The sequence below is a fragment of the Capra hircus genome, chromosome 18 (assembly GCF_001704415.2).
Source record: "Capra hircus breed San Clemente chromosome 18, ASM170441v1, whole genome shotgun sequence".
Classification (NCBI taxonomy): Eukaryota; Metazoa; Chordata; class Mammalia; order Artiodactyla; family Bovidae; genus Capra; species Capra hircus.
In genome coordinates, this window is record NC_030825.1 from 64,069,395 (window position 1) to 64,092,016 (window position 22,622).

Sequence of the window (22,622 nt, forward strand, 5' to 3'; positions counted from 1 at the left end):
GGTTCCTCTGGAGTGAACTCAAGGACAACCCGGAGGCTGGGTGGTCAGAAGTCTGAGTTGGGGCCCCAGGGAGGGAGAGGAGGATTCAGAGGAAGAAACCAAGGAGAGTCGGGACACCTCCTGGATTCCTTTACTGTGAGGCTGTAGCTGGTGTTGAGGGGCAGGTTGGTGGCCCCTGATACCTGGGTGGAGAGAGGACAGCCGTTGACACCGCCTGCTAAGAGGAGGCTGTTTATAGACTGGGCCACACATCACAATGCACAGGGCTCCTGAACACAAGCACGTCCCCTGAATTGTCTCTAAAGCCAGCTCTCGGCCAATCCGAGAGCACTCGCTCAGGAGACTCCAGCAAGGACGGGCCTCTACCCGGACCGGGTAAGACCACGGCTGGAATAGCTCAGCGATCCCTAGAGGGATCTAATTCCACTGGCGAGCGCAGTCTGCAGAGTCTGATCTCCCGCGGGGCTGCCTCAAAACTTTGAGCAGAGGGGAGGGAAAGGATCAAAAGACTTCCGTTTCCACCTCGTTTTCCATTCTCTTCTTTTGCTTCTTCATCACTGCTTCCAGTTCTGACACATTCTCTTTGTCCTGGAGGACGGGGTGGAAATCAGGACCGTAGCATCAGGGTCCTCAGCGCCCTCCCCGGCCCGGACCTGGGGACGAGGGTTCCGGCTCACCTCCAGCAGCGAGCGCTGCACCGTGATCTGGCTATACACGCGCGCCCCCTCCTCGGGGCTAAGCGCCCGAAACTTCTCTTTCGGCAGCGAGAATAGCTGGGCGCCGCTCAGTTTTCCCAGCGCCGCGATGGTCCTGAGCAGGAGCATTGAAGACATGGTCAGGCCTGCCGGCCAATCGCAGCTCGAATGTCAGCCCCACCAACCACGTCACGCCCGCCCCTAGGCCTTTGTCCAATCAGCTGCCGAAGGTTCCTAAATCCCTCTCTACCAACCATAGCGCCTCGTGGGGGAGGTTTCCGTGGTGACTCCAATCGGAGCCTAGGAAAACAGGCCAATCACAGCCTGACATCCGTAGTTGCGGCCCTCCTCCTGGACCAATCCCAGCCCCCCGTGGTCTGCCACTCCCACTGGGCCATTAGGAGCGCTTCGCCACTAGCGCTCGTGTAACCCGAGCCTCCTAGCCGGCAAACGCCACACTCACCCTGAACTGAAGCCCTTGGCCTGTAGCCAGACGCAGACCTCCGAGGCGCTGGAGCGCGGGTTGAGCTGCGACTCCGGGGCGCGAGGCCCAGGGGCTGCGCGGCTGGGGCCCGTGAGGCCCTGGGCCAGGCGTGCCTGCAGCTCCTCGTTGATACTGAGCATGACCATCGGGGAGAATTTCTCTACAGGCGGGAAACCAGGAGGGAGGGACGACTCAGGGCGAAGGGCCTAGAGGGTCAGGGACCTCCAGCGTTCCCGTGATGGGTCGTCGGGAACCTCCTTTTCTGAATCTCCTTCCCTCTGTCTGGAAAGCGAGGACAAGGACCGTTCCCTCGAAGGGGTGCCCCCACCACTCACCCTTCTTGCCCGAGTCCAAGTTATTGAGGTTCTCGCAGCTGTCCCTGGGAGACCGAACTGAAGCTGGAGCTGGAGCCTGGGTCTGTGCTAGTCCTGGAGGCAGGGCTGGCGCTGGTCGCGGAGGGGTAGCCGGATCCGGAGCCTGGGTCTGCGCTAGTCCTGGAGCCAGGGCTGGCGCTGGTGGCGGAGGGGGTGGGGGCGGAGGGGCCGGGGCCGAGGCTGATGTGGGAGGAGCGGGAGGTGCCGGGCCTGGGGCCGGTGCTGGTGGTGGAGGGGGAACGACCGTGCTATTCTCCTAGACAGGGGAACAAGAGGGAAGCACCTGGATCAGAGAGAGGAATGAATCACAGTCCCTTCTCCTGGAGGTAAATATCTGAATCCCCATTCACTTCCTCTTCCAGAGATTTTGACACCTTAACCCCCACGCCCTTTGTTCTCAGGGTCTGACCCCCTAGTCCCTCTTCCCTCAGGACCCAGGAGTCTGTCCCGGCTCACCAGACTGCGGCCCCCCCGCGGCCCCGGGTGGGGTGTCAGGATATTATAGGGTACGTATCCCTCCTGCCCCCTCTGGTCCTGAACCTTCCACCACTTGCGCTGGTCATCTAGGACCTGGAAGAGGTACAGTGGAGGGTTCAGAGGCTGTGTCTGTAGCGAGGGTTGGGTGGACTCCACCCTCTCGCCTCCACCGCTACTCCTCTAACCTCCAGTATGTCCCACTCCTTGACGGACAGCTCGCTGCTGTTGCGCGCCTGGAAGTCATAATTACATAGGACCCACTTTCCCGCCGGCTCCGGCCCCTGGGGCTCAGCTTCTGGTTCCTCGTCTGGGTGACTGAGGAGAAGGGGAAGAGTTGAGGGGTAAAGAGGCAGCCAGCGTCACTCTGCTGGGCCTTAGGGGTTGGTGTGAGCTGGAGTTAAAGCCAAGCAGGGGGTCAAGGCTGAGGGGAAGGGGCAGGTTAATACTGTTAACAGAGGTTTGACATTGGAATGCCAGTTTGAATATACTGTGCTCCTTTCATGCTGGGCGCCATGCAGTAAGCACACGATACGAGTACTAGCATCAGCTCCGTTTTCTAGACGGGAACATTCGGGCTCAGAGAAATAAAATCACTTTCCCCAGATCATACAGCTAGAGACAGCTGCTATTTATTAAGCATCTCCTATGTACTGGGCTCATGCATAAATGATAACTCCTAAGCATAATAACATGAGTCAACATGTACATAGCACTTACTGTATGCCAGAAACTATTCAAAGTCTGTTACATACACTAGCTGACTTGATACTGAGACAGCCCTTGGATGAACAATGAGTTTGAACCTCTTAGTAGTTCCTTCCTCCTCCCAGAGACCCAATTATTATCTCCATTTTACAGGAGAGAAACCGTGATGTAAAGGTCATAGAGAAAGAAAGAGGTATAATTACACTGGGGACTCGGGCAGGCTGGCCCGAGCTCATGTCCTGAGGAATTCCATTCTATTCGGTCGACCAAACACCGCGTTCAGGTTTTTCCATACTTTTGGGCGAACGCAGTACTTGCACTCACCTGGGTGTGAACCTGAATGCTCCCATGACCCTAAGCTCTTTAACTGCTAGCCTGTACAACATCACAGACTTCTCACTCTTTCAGGGAGGGATTATAGTTATTTCCAGGTCCCCCCACAAAGAACTTAAAGTGCAAAAAAAAAAACAAACCAAACAAAAGGTGAGTTAAAAGCTGGGGGTGTCAAGATTCAGAAGCGTAGGGAGAAGGGGATCCGCTGGACCAGGCAGCTGGCGGGAAGGTGAGCAGACCTTTAGCTCTGACCCCCCAGTTAAAGGCACCTCAGCCCCATGAAGCCTACCTGTGCAAGGGAGAAGGGGATCTTCAGGGCCGAGGCGCCCCCTGTGTGAGGCTGGCAGCTCCCAGCACGCCGTCTCTGCTGAGACTCTTGCCCCAGCCCTACCCAGACCCGCCTCTGCTCCTCCACACCTGCTGCTCCCCTCTTCACATCTCACATGGCTTCCCTCACACCTGCCCCCGACTTGCTCAGGGAATCCTGGCTCCTCTCGGCTCTTCTTCCCTGGGGACCCCAAGAGCCTGCACCCCCACTGCTTGTTGGAACTGTGGACCTGCACCCCCAGTCCTTTTCCTCCTCTGGAGACCTAGGAGCCCAGATCTCAAGCTTTAATTTCCTAAACTATTTAACGTTTAAAAGGTCTGACAGCCAGCAGGAACCAAGACCATTGCTTGAGAGCCTTGGGAAAGCGAGGGTCCAGCCTCCCAGTCTTTCTCTCTCTCAGGAGCTCGGAAGTAGTACCACTTTCCAACTTGCCCAGAAACTTGCCCCTTGGCCCCTGAAGTCGCAAGTCTGCTTCCCTGGCTCTCCAAGGTTCCAAGCACCAGACTGAGCTCTTCTTCAAAACCCAAATGTTCAACTTCCCAGCCCGTTCTCTCCAACACCTAGAACTCTGTCCTCATGTCCTTTCCAGGCCCTTGGAAACCAAGCCACCTTCTTCCAGATCTTTGGGGATTCAGGGGTCTCTCTCAGATTTACCCACTCCCAGCACCCTCCTCCCTTGGACCCAGAAAATTGGGGCCCTCTCCCTCCCTCCCTGATTCTCCCCCCTCTCCCTGCCCCGCTCCCTGCCTCATCACCACCTCACCCACCTTTGAAGAACCGGGAAGACAAAAAGAAAAAAGGGGGAGTGGAGTCAGCACTGGGAGCCCGCAGGACGCACCCTACCTGGACCCCACTGACCCGACTCACCCACTGACACTCACCCATTGACAGCGACCTGGGGAGCGCTTTGCTGCAGGACACGAGAGCAGTAAGTCAGGTGGGACCCTGCTTGCATCCCCGGAATTGCCGGTCATGCCCCCACCCCCGTGTCACCTGGGGGAGCTTAAGCTTTAGCCTCACCTGCTGGCGCCGTCGCTCATGCCGTAGCTGTTTCTCTACTGGGTCCTCCCAGGCACGGCCCTGTGGGTCCATGGCTGGGGGCTCCCAGCCGCTGTAGAACTCAGGTCTGTATGGGGGCCCCTCCTCTGGGGGTAGGTCCACCCTGCAACCAAGGGAGGGCCGAGGGCTCAGGGATCCTGAAGGTTTGACTTCAGACTGTCAGTCACTTCATGAAGTTTTTCCCCTTCCCTTTAGCCTTGTTCTAACCCAACAAATGTAACCTTACCCACCCCCCCCCATTTTTTTTAACCAAGACCTGCCCCTTACTCTAAGCTGCATCCATGATGTCAACTATATTTGTAAATATCCTGATTACACTCTCTTGAATTTCACCTCTGATTCCAAACTGGGTCTTCTACCCCTTTCCCCTAAGTCCAGCATCTAACTTTGCACCTGCTCCCATGAAGATGCCAGCTGTGCCCCCTTTCCAAATCCACAGACCAAACGTTTCCCAAGCCTACCTCCTCGCTATAGCCCTGCCCCATTCCTGGAAGTCCTGCCTATTATTCCCGTTCGAGCTCTGGTTCAGTCTTTTTTTTTTTTAAATCATGCTACAGAAAACCTAACTACCTAACTTTAAGATTTATTTTTGCAACTTTTTTAAACAGAGAAAACAATACGCTCCTTGGGGAAAGGTGGGGGATTGAGAATACAGGTCCTGGGTGCAAATTATGACCCCAGACCTGGAGTTGATAGGCCTGCCTAGGAGAGAAACCACTGGGCACTGCCACACCGCCAAAGGGGACAGCTGCTGTCTGAGGCTCAGCAGGCTATTTCACACGACACTGAAGTTTCCTCCAATCGGATCGCGGCATTTGTCCTAGTCCCACCAATACTTCAGTTTCTTTGAAGACACCCTCTAGCTAAGCCCCACAACTACCCTTCTCTGCCAAACCCATCTTTCCAACAGCCACGCCTCTTTTTCCCAGAGCCGCCCCTAAAGCACCCCGCCTAGCCTGTCCCTCCAATCACCACACTGTCTACCTCCCAGCCCCGCCCCTAAATCACCACACCTCCTGCCTCCTAGCCCTTTCCCTCCAATCACCACGCCTCTTCTTCCCAGCCCCGCCCCTAAATTACCATGCCTCCTGCCTCCTAGCCTGACCACACTGTCTACCTCCCAGCCTAGCCCCGCCTAGCCCCGCCCCTTACATGCCATGCCTCCTGCGCCCCAGCCCTGCCCCTTACCCGGGGTGGGTCCAAGAGTCCCCCAGCGAGGTCCAGAGCGTATTTTCACGTTGAGTGACATTGTCCCGCAGCAGCTTCACAGCCTCGGAAGTCAGATGCGGCCGCCTCACGCTGCTGGCCAACTGCGGGCCGCCCAAGGTGTCTACAATCTGGCAGGGGCGCAGGAGTGGGCAGGCCGTCAGACCGGCCTGAGGTGGACTCCTGTGCTGCAGGGCTGAGGCCGGGGGTGTCTCACCATCTGCAGAGGTCCGAACAGGAAGTGCAGCAGCTCCTGGGAGCTGGGGTTGGCGATGTTGCCGCGCAGCCGGGCCTGAGAGCCGAGGAGGTGCTGGTGTTAGTGCGTGGACAGGTGCGACTCGCTATTCCTCTCGCCCCCTGAGGCCCCAAGGTGGGTGCGTGCTCACCAGCAAGCTGAAGGCGTACTTGATTTTCTGAAGTATGTCAGTGTACTCGGCCCCTGAGGGTGGCTTGGCCCGCAGCGCCAGGAGGCTCTCTGCGGGTAGGAAGGCAGGCGCAGTGACGGGGGACGTGCAGACAGCATCAGGCAGGGTCAAAGAGAGAGACAGAGACCCAGTGAGGTCGCGAGGGGGAGTCAGACTGGCAGCTGGTGCAGGGGGAGACCAGGGGAGAGGGAGGATATTTGGGAGTGGCCCCGGAGGGCCAGGGAGGGGCTGTTCAGAACTGCCGCTGGATGGCGCCCCCTCACCCCCGGCCTCCTGGTGCCGGGTCCTGCGGCTGCGCTCTCGGTGCTCCAGCACACGGGTCGCCTCGGCCGACTTCTGCAGCCTGGATACGAAGCTCTCCACGTCGTCGAACACGTGGTTCAGGATGTCCTGGGGGCCAGGGCAGGGGGATGCATGGGACCCCTGAATCCTAGACCCTCATCCCGCCCCGCCCCACGTCCACAGTCCCACAGACCGAGAGCACTGGGGCACACTTAGGCCAGGCCACACCCTCCGATGCTTGACCTTGCCCCATCCTGTCACCAGTGGCCACATCCCCAGAAGTCTGACCGAGGTCCCAGGACCAAGCCCTACCCCCTGACAGAAGATTCACACCTATGGTCAGTCCTGCCCCAGGCCCTCGCCCCGCTTCGCTCACCACGTCCCGCTCCGCCTGCAGACTGGCCAGGTCCGGACCGCGGGGTCCCAGGTCCGGGAAGGCCGAGTCAGAGCTGGGGCAGACCTCCTCCTGGCTCGGCCTCCACGTCTCCTCCGCCTCTGGGATGGGCTCCGCCTGGGGTCGCCCGCGGCCCGCGGCCGGCTGTACGGTGTGGATCGCTGCGCGGAACATCGGGCAATGCGGCAGGGGCGTGGCCTCGGCGACGGGCGAGGGGTGCTGTTGCGGCTGCATTCGCGTGGCCCTGCAGAGGGACAAGGGCAGGCAGGCTGGAAACACCGAGGGGTCCAGAGAGCAGAGAATTTCGGGGCTTCAATCTTTCGAATTGCGGTGCTGGAGAAGACTCTTGAGAGTCCCTTGGACAGTAAGGAGATTAAACCAGTCCATCATAAAGGCAATCAATCCAGAATATTCTTTGGAAAGACTGATACTGAAGCTGAAGCTCCAGTCCTTTGGTCACCTGATAAGAGCCGACTCATTAGAAGAGATGTTGGGAAAGATTGAAGGCAGGAGAAGGGGACGACAGAGGATGAGATGGTTGGATGGCCTCATTGACTCAAGGGACGTGAGTTTGAGCAAACTCCGGGAGATAGTGAAGGACGGGGAAGCCTGGCATGCTGCAGTCCATGGGGTCACAAAGAGTTGGACACGACTGAGCAGCTGAACAACAGTCCGAAACACGGTAGGCCAAAGGGGTCAAACCTAGATTCACAGCGGGAGGGGGAAATCTGATATATGGATTGGGGGGATGGGGAGCGTGCCTCTCTGGGGGGAAACTGAGGCAGAGGGAGGAAAATCCGAGGGGAGGGTAGTGCACTTGTCTGGGAGGTATAGGGGACTTGGAGAGGGTTTGACTCTAAAACTGGCTCTGCTCTAGGCTAGTAGTATCAACCGATTTCTCAGATGGAGAGACTGAGGCTCAAAGAAGGGAGCCGGCCCTCCAGAGACCTCCCCGTCATCTCTTCTCCCCTGCTTTACCTGAGTGCCGCCGCCCTGCGCTCCCCGCAGCCCGAGCGGTAGTTGTGCAGAGCTCTCTGGATTTCCTCTTGGATGGACTCCACCTGCCAAGCGCGCCGTCAGGCCACGACCCCGTCCCACCCCACCCCACCCCACCCACTGCCCGCTCAGCGCCGTGCTCCGGGTCGATCCCTTGGCTCGGCCCTAGATCACGGGTAGTCAGCGCCCAAGCCCTGGGCTCACGCCCCTGCCCTAAAACTGTCCCTGCCATCGGCCACGGCCCGCCCCCACGGAGGCCCCGTCTGGGTGGTACCTCGCGCCTCGACCACACCCACACTAGTTCCGGCTGCTCCCCAGACCCCTCTCTCCGCCTTTGTGTCCGCGCTCTTAGCCTCGGTCTCCGTTCTACCCGCACCTTCCTTCAGTTCAACCTGTCCTCAACCCCCACCTCCATTACAGAATTTCTTTCCAGGCCACGCCCCCTCCTGGGCCCCGACCCCGCCTTTGCCCCAGGCCACGCCCCAAGAGTAGAGGGCCCGCCCCATTGGCGGGAGGGCTTCGGCCCCCGCCCCCGGAATCCTCCGGGTGCCCGCCGCGCCCCTGGCTTTGGCCCCCGGTCCGGCTTGCTCACCCCGACACTCCGGCCCTGGAAGAAATGCACGTCGGGCTGCGCGCGCTCCGGCTCCTGGCACACGAGCAGCAGCAGAGGGTGTTTCTGGCCCGGGGGCCTCACCGTGTCGCACCGCACGATGGCGCTCACAGGGTAGGACTCCAGCTCCTCCTGCAGGGGTGGGGCAGCGGGTAAACTGAGGCCCGGAGCCACAGAGACTCCAGAGTGACAGGACAGCGGTGCCGGCAGAAGTAGGCGCTGCTCAGGGCAAACCCCTTCTCCCCCCGGGGGTAGGGGTCACAGATGAGCTAGTGAGGCTCAAAGAGGGGGCGACGCCCCCGGACGTCCCTAGGGCAGCCGTTCCTTCCACCCGTGCGCCCCGGGGCACCTTGGAGGCCGGGTCCAGCAGCGTGACGTGGCTGGGAGACACTCTCAGCAGCATGTCCTGAGCCCAGATGCGGCCTTGGCTGTCCATGAGGGCCAGCTTCTGCGAGGCGTCCTCCACCGTGTGTATGGCGTCCTCACCCAGGCTGAAGGTCACCAGGTGCTGGCAGGGGCCACGAAGGAAGCAGTGGGTCCCAGGATGAAGCCGGGTGGGCTGAGGATCCCCCTGGGATCGGCCTTCCGCCGCACGACTAACCACACCTCCTCTGGGAGGCCTTCTCTGAGCACCTGCTCCACCTCCCGCAGTGCCCTTGCTGTGCCTCCCATCTGAATTACTAACACTCGGGTCTAGCTCTCCCGCAAGACCGCTTGAAGGCAGGGAATGGTCTGGGTTATATCCCATTCCTTCTAAGCACCTCTACCCCCATTAGAGCACGTTTTGCTGGTACTTCTGGACCTTGTCTGACTCCCTACTTATCCAGGATGGCACCTGACTTGTCCCCATGGTCCAAGTGTCCAGCACAAGAGCTGGTCCCGAGGAGAAGCTGGCAGATGAAAGTGGAATTGAGTTCTTCCACTGAAACTCCAGTACTTTGGCCACCTCATGCGAAGAGCTGACTCATTGGAAAAGACTCTGATGCTGGGAGGGATTGGGGGCAGGAGGAGAAGGGGACGAGAGAGGATGAGATGGCTGGATGGCATCACTGACTCGATGGACGTGAGTCTGAGTGAACGCCGGGAGTTGGTGATGGACAGGGAGGCCTGGTGTGTTGCGATTCATGGGGTTGCAAAGAGTCGGACACGACTGAGCAACTGAACTGACCTGAACTGAACTGTAGACCCACGTTTGAGGCAAGGTAGAAGAAGTCTACTTTGCAGAGGAGCAAACTGAGTTCCCCAAGTTAATGCTGCTTGGAGGTCAGCTGCTTTCAACACCCCCATCTCCTCAGGCCTGCCTTTCCTCCCACAAGGCTACCCGCGGCAACACAGACCCCAGACTCACATTGACTGCATTGGTGGAAAAGTCGGACATAACCTCAGTGGAGTAGCGCTTTCTCTGTTCTGTAGGGGTGAAGGGGAACGGCTGCAGGAGACCCAGCCCCCAGCCCCTCCCCCAGACCCGGGAGACCCAGCCCCCAGCCCCTCCCCCAGACCCGGGAGACCCAGCCCCTAGCCCCTCCCCCAGACCCAGGAGACCCAATCCCTAGCCCCTCCCCCAGACCCAGGAGACCCATTCCCCAGCCCCTCCCCCTAGATCCAGGCGGCCACCCCCAGCCCCTCCCCCATCAGACCCAGGGGTTTGGGTCCTCAGTTACCTCGTCCCTCAGACCTAGTTTCTCCTGGCCTAGGGTTTCTTGGCCCCTAAACTCACCATAGATAGACTTGGCACTCTGTTTGAGAGAAGCTTCTGGGCTGTGAAGGAAAAGAGGGGTGAGAGGGGCTGGGGGAACGCTCAGCAGATCGTGGGGGTTCTGATTGCCAGGCAGAGAGCCTGCGAGAGCAGTGGGGAGCCAGGGAGGATTTTGAGCAGCAAGGCCGAGCCAGCGCTGGACTTTAATAGACAAGCACAGCAGTGGTACTGGGTGGTGGGCGGGTGTGTGGTCTCTACTGTCACCCAGACCTGGGTTTGAATCCCCTATCAGCTCCTGCTTTACCGTAAGACCCTGGTTGGGGTGGGGGAGGTGGGGAGACAACCTCTCCTGCCTCAGTTTCTCAGGGGTCAGCTCCCCACAGCCTCCATCCAGTAGGGCTGCTGGGTGAGTTCAATGAGATGATGCAGTTGGAGTGTTTTGCAGACTCTCCTACAGTCGGACAGCACAGCACACACGCACTGTGTCAGTAAAGATCATGTTCTTGTCATTACTGTGATGATGCAAAAGCTGAATAAATGGACTGTTTTTTTTTTTTTTTTAAGCTGTCCTATATCACATGGCTTGCAGGATCTCAGTTCCCGGACCAGGGATTGAACCCAGGGCTCGGCAGTGAAAGCACCAAATCCTAACCACAGGCTGTGGCCACTGATGCAAAGAGCCAAGTCATTAGAAAAGATGCTGGGAAAGATTGAGGGCAGGAGGAGAAGGGGGCGACAGAGGATGAGATGGTTGGAGGGCATCACTGACTCAGTGGACATGAGTTGGAGCAAACTCCAGGAGTTGGTGATGGGACAGGGAGGCCTGGCATGCTGCAGTCCATGGGGTCATAAAAGAGTCGGACATGTCTTAGTGACTGAACAACAGGTATTGGGAGTAGCTGGGAAGTTATCTTCTTCCCCTCCTACCCCCACGGGCCCTTTCCAGCCGAAACCTGTCCTCAACCTCCTCTTCAAGGTCACTTTCTGCTAGAAGAATTCTTGAATCCCCATTTCCCTAGATATAATAGAAAGCTCAGAGCTTGATGGGAGTCAGGGATGAGAGCTGAAGGATGAGAAACCCTTTCAGTCAAACCTCTGCTCCTCATCCTGCTCTGGTCAGTCAAATCTCCCCACAATTTGATTACCTCTGGGCTGGAGAAATCATTCCCTTACATCTCCCAGACACCTGTTTCCCTGCTTCTGTTTCTCCCTGGTCACTCCAGGAGACTTGACCCTTCATTATAAACAGCCCAGGGCTTCCCAGGTTATCACTTGGTAAAGAACCAGCCTGCCAATGCAGGAGACACAGGAAACTCATGTTTGATCTTCTGGATTGGGAAGATCCCCTGGAGGAAGAAATGGCAACCCACCACAGTATTCTTGCCTGGAGAATCCCATGGACGGAGGAGCCTGGCGGGCTACAGTTCATGGGGTCACAAACAGCTGGACATGACTGAGCATGCACGAACTAGGCACTAGGTCAATATTTAATAAGATAATAATTGGGAATTCCCTGGCAGTCCAGTGGTTAGCACTCAGTGCTTTTACTGCTGGAGCAAGGGTTCAGTCCCTGGTCGGGGAACTAAGATCTCACAAGCCACGCAATGTGGCCGAATAAGTTAAAAAAAAATCAGGTTAACAAGAGCAGCCATAGTGGTTCCTATGAGCTGAGCACCCGCTGTTGGTTAGACAGCCAAGTCTTGCACGCGTGTTATCCTGTCAAGCTCTCGAAATCACCCGTTTCGCAGAGGAGGGACTGAGGCTTGAAGAGGTGATGTCTTTTGTTGGGGCCACACCATTGCTGAAGGCTGGCAACCGGCTTTGAACCCAGGTCTGTCTGACTGGCAGCGGGAGGGAGGCAGCTCAGAGGCTTCTGAGTGTCCAGCCCTGGGCTGCTGTAAATGCCACCTGTGGGTGTGGAGGGGGCTGGGGGCCTGGCGGACAGGGGTACTTACCCAGGGGTGGTGCTCATGGTGCTGAAAAAGGGGGCTCCTGACACCCGGAGCCCTGGAAGCTGGCAAAGGGATGAGGGCTGACGTGACCACAGGACCTTGGAATCCCGGCCTCAGCCCCTCCTCCCTCAGACCCAGATTCCAAGCCCCCAGGCCCTTGCCCCTCAGACCAGGAATCTGGGCCTACAGGCCCTCCTCCCTTAGACCAGGAGTCCAGACCCCCGCCCCTCCTCCCTCAGACCGGGGGGATCCAGGCCCCCGCCCCTCCTCCCTCACACCCGGGGGTCCAGGCCCCCGCCCCTCCTCCCTCACACCCGGGGGTCCAGGCCCCCGCCCCTCCTCCCTAGGACCGAGATCTCCCCCAGGCCCCCTCACCTGCCGGTCTGCCTCTGACAGGCCGAGGCGCTGAGCTCTGCTCTCCCTCCGGCCTGTCCTTCCTGTCCCTCCCAGGCCCTCCCCCCTCCGCATACCTGAGCACTCCCTCGGCACAGCCTCCTGGAGCGGCCCTGGGCGGGGCCGGGACTCCGGGGCGGCGGCGGGGAGCCGGCACTCTATCTCCATCACAACAGGAGAACAGCCCCAGCAATGTGGCGTCAGAACCCCCCCTCCGACTTCTGGTATCTCTGTGAAGCTAATCGCCACTTTGTTCATGGTCAATGCGCAGAGTGGGCTTTGAACCTGGGGCCCGCCTTTCTAATCCCAGGGCTGAGGTCCATCCGTGCTCCGTGCTCACCTCCTTCTGGGGTTTCTGTCTCCACCGGTGCCCTCAGCCCCCTTCCCTCTTCATCTGAAAACTTCCCTCGATAATTCCAATGACGATGATAGCTAAGATTCAGTGCCCAACACGACTCCAAGAGTATCACAAAATTAACAGACTCCTCTGGCATGAAATCTTTTCCCTCTATGCCACGGTCCCCACGGACTGAGTTGTACACCCACTTCTTCCCCAAACCCAGTGAGGTTCAGTGCTGGGGTGGCTCCATTTCACAGATGAGAAAACTGAGGCTCACAAAGTCTCGGAGACTTGCTCATAGTTATGCATGCAGCAAGTGTCTTCCTAGCGTCTTGCTCCCTGCTCTGGTCTCCATGAACAGATCCTGTAGACGCCTGAGTCAGCTCAAGTCACTCCCCTCTCAAAAGACTTGGGTGGCTCCCTGTTTCCCTGGATAGAAGAGAAGGCTTTCTAGTACACCGTCCTTTGCGCTTTGAGCACCCAGGTGCCATTCTGCCTCAGGGCCTTTGCACGTGCTATGCTGTTTTCCTGGAATGCTTTTCTTGTATCCTCAGGGCTTACTCTCCCACCTTCTTCAGGTCTTTGGTTGAATGAGGTCACATCAAAGAGCCCTGGCTGGCCAGCTCTGACCCCGCCCCTCCTTCAGAGTCTCTTCTTCCTAGACCAACACTTGATTTTTCTCCAGATCATTTATCACCCTCTAACACACTGTATTGTTGTTTTTCAGTTGCTAAGTCATGTCCGACTCTTTGCGACCGCATGGACTGCAGCACGCCAGCCTTTCCTGTCCTTCACTATCTCCTGGAGTTTGCTCAAACTCATGTCCATTGTGTCAGTAATGTTATCTGACCATCTCATCCTCTGCTGCCTCCTTCTCCTCCTTCCTGCAGTCTTTCCCAGCATCAGAGTCTTTTCCAAGAAGTCAGTTCTTTGCAGCAGGTGGCAAAATATTGGGGTTTCAGTTTCAGCATCAGTCCTTCCAATGAATATTCAGGACTGATTTCCTTTAGGATGGAGTAGTCTGATCTCCTTGCAGTCCAGTGGACTCTCAAGAATCTTCTCCAACACACAGTTCAAAAGCTTCAATTCTTTGGCATTCAGCTTTCTTTATGGTCCAACTCTCACATCCACACATGACTACTGGAAAAACCATAGCTTTTGTTGGCAAAGTGATGTCTCTGCTTTTTAATACTCTGTCTAAGTCGGTCATAGCTTTTCTTCCAAGGAGCAAGCATCTTTTAATTTCATAATGAAAAGATGAAATTAAACACACTGTATTACTTGTTCATTTTGTCTATTTTACGTCTCCCCCGTTAACATGTAAACTTCACGAGGACAAAGCCTATTGCATGTTCAGTCCCCTAGTCTACCCGCTGCTTATAGAATAGGGTTTTGTGTGTAGTAAGTGCTGGAGGGACATTTGCTGAATTAATGCACTTTTGCCTTTGGTACACTTCTGTGCATTATTGCTCCAGTGAATGCATGCTGACCCCACAAACTATACTAAGTGAGGCTGGAAACCAGAGACGGCACATCCTTGTCCTGGATTGATGGGGAGGAAATAACAGACAGAAAGAGAGATAATGCATATGGTATTATGGTAAAGAGCCCAGTTGGGTGTGGATTCCAGTCCTGCTCTTGCCACTTACTCATTTTGCTAATACTTACTGTGTGCTTATATCTTCTGCTGAGTATGCAGTGTGGGTTTGTATAAACCTCACAACATCTTATGAAATGGGTTTGATCATCCCCATTTTACACACGAAGAAACTGAGGGATATTCAAGTCATTTGTCTGTGATCCCACAGCTAATAAGTGCTGGAGATGGCTGAACTCAGACCACACAGTTTATTTACCTTTTATGCATTCCTTTCTTTCTGGCTGGGCTGGGTCTTTGCTGCTGGGCGGGTTTTTCTCTAGTTGTGGCGACTGAGGGCTTCTCTCAAGTTGCAGTGCCTGGACTTATGTTGCCGAGCCCCTGCTCCAGGGCTCACTGTGCTTAGCTGCCCCAGGGCGTGCGGGATCTTCCTGAAGCAGGGATCGAACCCGTGTCCCATGCGTTGGCTGGCGGGTTCTTAACTACCAGACCAGCAGTGAAGTCCAGACATACAGTTTAGACCCGGCATCCTTTGCTGTTACTCTGTGTCACAGCTCATGGTCTGGCCCCGTTTTAGCTGTGTGGCCCTGGGCGAATTACCTAACCTCTCTGCGCCTCAGCACCGCCCCCACCCCTACCAACTGTAAAATGGGGATCACAGCTGTGGGAGGATGTAGGGGAGTTATGGAGAGCTCTGAGTACTGTACCCAGGGTAAGAGAAAAGGCGAGGAAGTGTTTGCAACCACACAGGTGAGGTCTTTCTTCCGCAGGTCCTACAACAGCGACGCTGAGAGTGACTTGGGAGCCCAGGAGAGGCGGTTCAGAGGGTCAAGTCAGGCTTCCTGGAGGAACGAGGGGCGGGGCGGGCGGAGCCAAACCTGAAGGGCAAGTTTGGCAGCCCCAGGTGGTCTAGAGGGTGAGGGCGGGGTGTCCCCGGCCGGGAGCCGCGGAGGGGAGGGCTGACTCTCCTGCCCGCGAGCCGGCCGCTGATGGGCGCAGACGAGCCGGCCGAGTGCGACCCCTCGCCCCGCCGCCCCGCACGCCGGGTGCCGCCGCGCGAGGGGCCCTGCGCTCTTCAGTGCCCCCCTTCTGTCACTTTGCGTCCCTGCACGTCCATGCCACAAATGTTTTCTGAGCTTGGCCAGCTTTGGGGGGTGGAGTGGCGGCAGGCTGGGACTGGTGCCAGTCCCAGCTGGGGAAGACAAGTGTCGGAGTGGGGAGGCCACAGCCGCAGGTCTCAGTGGCTCTGGGCCAGGACCGACGCAGACCTGGCCGAGCCCAGCCCCTTTCTTCACGTGCAGCTGGAGGACAGTGTGGCTGTGTAGGCATTCGGCGGGGGCTGCAGTTCTGGGTTGGGGAGGACCGCCTAAGGGTCCGGACTCCCGGATCCGAGGGAGGAAGGGCTGGGGGTCCAGACCCCAGAGTCTGAGGGAAGAGGGGTGGGGTCCTGGACCCCCGGGTCCGAAGGAGGAGGGGCTGCGGCCCTGCACCCCCGGGTCTGAGGGAGAACGCGCTGGGGGTCCGGATTCCCGGGTTCGAGGGGCAAGGCGGGAGCTGCGCAGGCGCCCCCAGGCCACCCGCCCCCCCAACCGCAGCTCCTCGGTGCTTGGGAGCAGCAGGTGAGACAGAAACCCGAGCTTCCGCCCCCGTTCAGGGCCCGGGGCCTCTTTCCTTCTTCCCCGGCCACAAAGAAGGCGCCTCCCTCTCTCCAGACCGGGACACGTGGTTCCCAAATACCACTGGACGCTCACACCCCGTCACCGTCTGTCTGACTCCGTAAGTCCTGGGAGAGCGGGTGGGGGCCCTCACCTGGGGAATCCCAGGACCAAATCAACAGCGCAGAGCCTTTTATTGAGTGAGCTTTCGGGCTCTGTGGCTCTGAACTTGTCTCTGTCCCCGAACGGGGGTCGCTTGGTCGCGGGGAACTGGACTGTTGATTGTCTCCGTTGGGTGATCCCGGAAACCAGACAGAATGCGCGCCGCAGCTTGTTAAGCCAGCATCGTCTGTCTGTGTGTCATCTCAGAAACCACCCCTCTCTCTTCCATCACCCTCCTCTTCCAAGGCACACCCCCACTTCTGTCTACCCGACTGGAGGGTTTGCTGGTGAATTCCTAGGACTAGAAGGGAGGCAGAATTCACAGGAAGTGGGGTCCGGCAGATTGCTGGGGCAGGGCTTATGAATAAGATAGGAGCTGGGTATCAGGGAGATATATTTAACGTACATATTTATTAATTTACTCATTCAGTAAATGGCCCCTGCAACCCAATTTGTGCCTCACTCTTTGCCCTTAGGAAGACAGGCTGATTGGGGAAATAGACCCTGCTGGCACTCACAGTAGGGATTCACAGTGACATACGCTCTAACTGAGGCATCAACAGGGCACTGAGTGTCCCTGGAGGAGACCTTTTATTTGAACCTGTAGTGGGCATGTGAGGAGGTCAAAGAAGACTTCCCCGGTTAAGTGATAACTGGATGGGGTTCTGAAGGATGAATAGGAGTTCGCCGAGGACGATGTTGGCAAGGATTGCTATTCCAGGCTTGGGAAGCAGCATGTGCCAAGTCCCCAAGTCATGCAGGAGCGGGTACTCGAGCACCAGTCTGGTCCAAGCACATTCTAAGTGGGGACCAAAAAAACCCCTCCCTGCCTTTGTGTTCTTGTCACTCTAGTGGGTGTGGTGGGCAGACAGAAGATAAACAGGTAGGGACACACGTGTGAATAAGCCTTTCAGATTGTGGGAGTCTCCGTGCAGGAAGTGAAACAAAGGTGAAGAGACGGAGTGACCCGGGGTGGGCAGGTGTGGCGACTCCTGGTGAGCTGGTCCCGGGTGGCTTCTCTGAGGAGGCGGTGCCTGGACTTGAATTTCAGGACCCAGGAATGCAGAGAGGGTTTTGGGCAGAGGGAACGCCTAGGGGAGGCTGGGCAGGTGGGGGCGTGGCTGGCCGGAGGAGATGAGCCTGGAGACAGTGTGGAGGGCGGTCCTGATGTTGGTGTTGACCATGACCGTGGCAAAGGACAGCACGGCCAGACTCCAGCTCGGATGGATTTGCCCCAAGCCTGAGTTTCAAGACGCTCCCTCTCTGGTTGGGGAGGTGACATGAACATGGGCGGCCCCAAAGGTGCCATAGACGGAGGCCACTTGGGGAGGGTGGCAGCTCAGAGGAGTTCTTCCCGGGGCCTAAGAGCTAAGAGGTTAGGGAAGGTTTTCCCTGAAGCCCCTGTGAGACCAGCTAGCCCATGAGCAGGGGGCGGGGAGTGCCACCCAGAGGGCGAGTCTGAGAACTGCCCTCACTGGAGGAGGGAGGCTGCTGGTAAGCTGTTTATTCTCTGGGAGGGATCCAGGGCGACTGGTCTCCCAAAGCTGGAGGAACTTGGCTCTCAGGCTGCGGGGCTGGGGCGGGGGTCAGGGTGGTGATGGGAAAGGACTCCAGACAGACTAGAGTTGGGATCTTGGGTTGGAGCAAGTGACTCCAGATTGTTCTCATTTCTTCCTGGCTACGAAGAGCATAAGCCCTGGTTGCTGCAGTAATGGCTGCTGGGAAGATGAGGTGTGAAAAGGCTTAGAACAGGTTCAGTGCTCAGCCAATGGATGGGTGAGATAGACAAAGGAATGAATCAATAACTACATGGCCGGATCCACATACGTGACAAGGACTGGTTCTGCAGATCGAGAGCTCTGCGCCTGCTCGCAAGGAACGGGCAGACTCAGTCCTAAGCTTCTGATTCGGGACACTTATCCATTCATTTGACAAATGGTTCTGAAGCATCTGCTCTAACCAGGCGCTGTGCCAGGGGCCAGGGAACTCAACAGCCCCAAACCTGCCCTCGTGGAGTTTATATTCTGGAGGAAAATAAAGAAGTGAATGTGCAGAATGTCAGATGGTGGTCATAAAGCAGGGAAGAGGGTCCAGTGGGTGTCTTAGGGGTTTTATTGGTTGGGGAAGTCCTCACCGAGACTGTGCTGTTTCAGTGAAGACCTAAAGGGAGTCGAAATGAAAGTGTTAGTTGCTCAGTCGTGTCCTAGCCTTTGCCAGCCCACGGACTGTAGCCCACCAGGTTCTTCTGTCCGTGGGATTTCCAGGCAAGAGTACTGGAGTGAATTGCCATTTCCTCCCCCAGGGGATCTTCCCGACCAGGGACTGAACCTGCGTTCCCTGTGTCTCATGCATCGCAGGCGGATACTCTACCTGCGGAACCATCAGGGAAGGGAGTGAAGTGTGAGGATATCTGGGGGAGGATCTCCAGGCAGGCGCAAGGGCCAGTGCAAAGGTCCTGAAGCGGATGCTCACGCAGCAAAGCCAGTGTTTCTGGGGCAGAGGTGTAGGGCATGAAGTCAGAAAGTGATGGGGGTGCACTGTGGGTTCTCAGGATCACTGTGGGAGTCTGAAACTGACAGGCGCTATAGTGCGGTTTTGATCAAGTTTGTTTTTTTTTTTTAATTGACCTGAAATTAGCCATCTTAAAGTGAACAACTGAATAGCATTTCATACATTGACAGGGTTATGCAACCATCATATCCATCTATTCCTAAACACTTCTATCCTCCTCAAATAAAGTCCATACCCTTATTTTTATTTAGAAATTTTTTTTTTGGCTCCACTGCGCAGCATATGGGATGTTGGTTCCCCAACCAGGGATTGAACCCATGTCCTCTGCATTGCAAGGTGATTCTTAACCACTGGGCCAGTAGGGAAGCCCTTGCCATTTTCTGAGATCCCAGGGAAGCCCTCCATCCGAGCTGAGCTGTTTGTATGGTGCCTGTCTTGCTCCCGGCAAACTCACTAAGTCTCTCCTTTCTTGCCTTCCTTCCTTCTCATCACCATTAACTCACGTCCATGCTCCACTCCTCCTCCCTGGTTCCCTCGCTTCCTCCAGATTATGGAGCCACGAATGTGCTGTGCTGAGCACCTGTACTAAACCAATGAAACAGGACCGATTGTCCCAGTCACTATGGCCATGTAACAAATCGCTCCAAGACCTGGTGGCTTCAGACAAGGGCCACGTTCAGTCTGTGGGTGAATCTGCCTTCTGCACAGGGCTTGGTGGCGGTGGCATACGGGGAAGGAAAGTGAAGTTGCTCAATCATGTCCGATTCTTTGTGGCCCCACGGACTGCAGCCTGCCAGGGTGCCTCCATCTCCATGGGATTCTCCATGGAGCCTCCATTCTCCAAAACAGCCTCCACCATGGGATTCTCCAGGCAAGAATACTGGAGTGGGTTGGCATTTTCTTCTCCAGGGGATCTTCCCCACCCTGGGCTCGAACCTGGGTCTCTCGGATTGCAGACAGGCTCCCGTCTGAGCCACCTCTGCTCTATTTGCTGAGGGTGGGGGTGGATTTGGAAGCTGGGGCGGCATCAGGACTGGAAAGACGAGCCTGGAATCATCAGGGCTCCTCCACCATCTAACCTTTTCTCTATGTGGTCTATCCAGCATGGTAGCTTCAGGGTCGCTAAACCTGTTTCTTACATGTCAGGTAAGGGCTCCAAAAATGTGCGGATAGGAAGAGAGGAGAGAGGGAGAGAGAAGAGAGGGAGGGAGGAAGAGAGAATGAGACCGGGAATGAACTGGGAGTGACAAGCCTTCTGATGGGGGAAGCGTCCTCTCAGTACCTGGGACAGCACCCAGCGTTTGCAGGGATTTATTAGCAACATCAACAGTGATAAACGGGTGCATAGCCTACCTGGCAGCAGATATCCTGAACTCCTTGGCGCATCTGGGGATCAAATAGGAGCTCCTCAGAGGAAAGAACTTGCATGCGCTGTTCTCTTAATAATAACAACGCTACGACCAGCAGTGCTCTGGTGTTTCCTGTGTCCTTGTCATGAACTACTTTCTGTCATCCTTCCAAACCCTGTGGCAGGCCAGCAAAATGTAGCTCAGCGCTTGTTCTTATAAATAAAGTTTTATTGGAACGCAGCCCGGCTCGTTTGTTTTCATATCGTCTGTGGCTGCTTCCCTGCCATAATGGCAGAGTCGTTGCAACGGGGACTGCATGGCCCCAAAAGCTGAAATTATTTTCTCTCTGGTCCTTTGCAGAAGATGTTTGTCAACTCCTGCTCTAGAGGTGGATGATATTAGGAGACCAGTTTATAGAAGAGAAGAAACAGGGCTCACAGAGGGCGTGTTTATTTGAGGTTGAGAGAGCCAGCATCAGTACTTTTTTATTAAAAATTTTCCCCCTTATTTTTAATTGTGGTAAGCTGCGCACACCATGAAATTTGCCATTTTAACCACTTTTGAATGTACAATTCTATGGCATTAATGGTGTTCACATTGTGTGTGCCCATCAACAAACACCATCCATCTCCAAAATTTTCTTCATCTTGGAAAACGGACAAGAACTCTAGAACAAGAAAATGCAGATGAACAAAACGAAAAAGAAAAATCATCCTGCCTGGCAGAGATGCCAAAGAGAAGAGTAGTTTTTTTTTAAACTAAAAAAATATGCACTTTGATATTTAAGCTTAAGAAAGAGAATCTGATCTCCCTGCTTCCCCCACCCATTGACATTTAAGGAAGAAACTCTGGATGTTGGTAACCATTTGGACTTCCTAAAGCTGTAAACGGAGTCTATGCAGGGACACGTACAGATGAATTAACTTGTACTGATAGATGTACAGGCTGATGTTATCTCTGCCAGTGTCTTGCTATCACAGAGAGACAGGGCAATGAGGAACATTTCCCCATGTGTTTCTTTCCCAATGACCTATTATTCTCTGAGCCTAAATTCTTCCAAGGGGAGGAGCTGGGTCAAAGATCGGTGCGGATGGTTTTGCCACATATTACTGAGTGACCTTTTAGGAAGGCTGTACCAACTGACACTCCCACCAACAGGTAGGTGTACCTGTTTCACCACACCCCTGCCAACACTGGGCATTATCATTGCTTTGATCCTGCAATCTGATAAAATAGTATCTTGTCATTATCCTGATGAGTTTCTTTGATTCCCAGGAGGGCTGAGTAGTTTTATGTGTTTGTTAATTTTCTTTCTTTGCAAATTGGCCCTTATATCCTTTGCTATGCTCCCCCCTCTTTCTGTTAGAGGTCAGACTTTTTTTTTCTTATTGATTCATTAGAACTCTTTACATATGAAGGATACTAACTCTGTCATTTTGGTGGGTAAGAAGAGACAGAAGTTGACAGAGGGGAAGTACACATCTCAAGGTACACATCTAAGAAGAGGTGGAGCAGAAATCTGAAACAAGATCTTTCTAGATCCATGCCTTGGAGTGTGTACAGCCTCTGTGGAACCTTCCCCTCTCCCACATCTTGCACACTCCATGATTCAGGAACTCTGAGTTCCCACAATCTCAGGAAGGGGAGAAACCTTTTGCCAGACCCAGCTACCCTTGCAATGCCCCTAAACATTTGCACAGACTAGACACTCGGCAAACAGTGCTGTGCTGTGTGCTCCACAGCTGCTCAGTCGTGTCTGACTCTCTGCGACCCCATGGACTGTTGCCCACCAGGCTCCTCTGTCCATGGAATTCTCCAGGCAAGAAGACTAGAGTGGGCTGCCATTTCTTTCTCCAGGGGGTCCTCTCCACCCAGGGATCGAACTCATGTCTCTTGTGTCTCCTGTATTGGCAGGTGGATTCTTTACCACTGTGCCACCAGGGAAGCCCACACTTAATAAACAAAAGCTGGCATTATTGCCTTTTTTTTGTTTTGTTTTTTAATCTTCTCTTCAGCCACATCTCTTGCCAGCTGCCTACCCCTTCAAGTCAAACCTCCTACCATCCCAAGGAACTTGCCTCACAGCGTCTCATGACTCCAGTCAGTCCGCTTGAAGAACTCCTATTCATCCTTCAAAACCCTATTTAGGTTTTGCCTCCTCTAGGAAGTCTTCCCTGACTCCTAGACTGATTTGCCAATCACAGATCCTGGATGCTGGCCTTAGTGTTTTCTTTGGATGCCCTGTTGTGTTCCCTGTGTCCAGTAGGGTTTTCATGACTCACTGTTGGTGCTGCTGCCCCAGAACTGCAAGTCACGTCAGCCCTCTGTGTCATAATGGAGCCAAGAGCTGATGCTTCAGAGTTTCTAGATCTTTCTCCACTCTGGACATCCCCATCTCAGAGACCAACCTGGAGCTTGCTGTCCAGGTGCTTTCATCCTGTTCCCAAGAGTTCCTGCTGCTGTTGTTGGGGGTAGGGCCCCCCGACCTACAAGACTGCTGACCTCCGGCTCCTCCATCCTGAGTGCCCTATTGACCCCCGAGCCTCTCGTCTCCAGCCTTGTACATTTTTGCCACGTCCTACCCCCACTCACCAATTTT

The 22,622-nt window shown here is 55.6% G+C and overlaps 1 protein-coding gene across 1 annotated transcript; it reads right to left on the bottom strand.

The window, feature by feature from the left end:
* Positions 109-12,616, bottom strand: EPS8L1 (EPS8 like 1). The gene is made up of 20 exons (XM_018063101.1): positions 12,392-12,616; positions 12,020-12,078; positions 10,086-10,126; positions 9,717-9,775; positions 8,718-8,876; positions 8,351-8,500; positions 7,741-7,823; positions 6,745-7,006; positions 6,350-6,476; positions 6,048-6,136; positions 5,879-5,953; positions 5,644-5,792; positions 4,417-4,558; positions 4,278-4,306; positions 2,216-2,345; positions 2,010-2,123; positions 1,515-1,809; positions 1,159-1,339; positions 678-810; positions 109-588 (listed from the first exon to the last, which is right to left on the bottom strand). The coding sequence occupies exons 1-20, from the start codon at positions 12,575-12,577 to the stop codon at positions 502-504; spliced, it is 2,550 nt and encodes an 849-aa protein (XP_017918590.1). The 5' UTR covers positions 12,578-12,616; the 3' UTR covers positions 109-501.

Bases quoted from the DNA above. Each gene is read 5' to 3' on its own strand.
- EPS8L1 (XM_018063101.1), bottom strand. From the start codon at position 12,577: ATGGAGATAGAGTGCCGGCTCCCCGCCGCCGCCCCGGAGTCCCGGCCC. The intron at 4,559-5,643 runs GTAAGGGGCAGG...CCTTGGTTGCAG, and splicing joins GACTCTTGGACCCACCCCGG to GGTGGACCTACCCCCAGAGG. The intron at 2,346-4,277 runs GTGAGTGTCAGT...CCTTCTCCTCAG, and splicing joins CCCCAGGTCGCTGTCAATGG to TCACCCAGACGAGGAACCAG.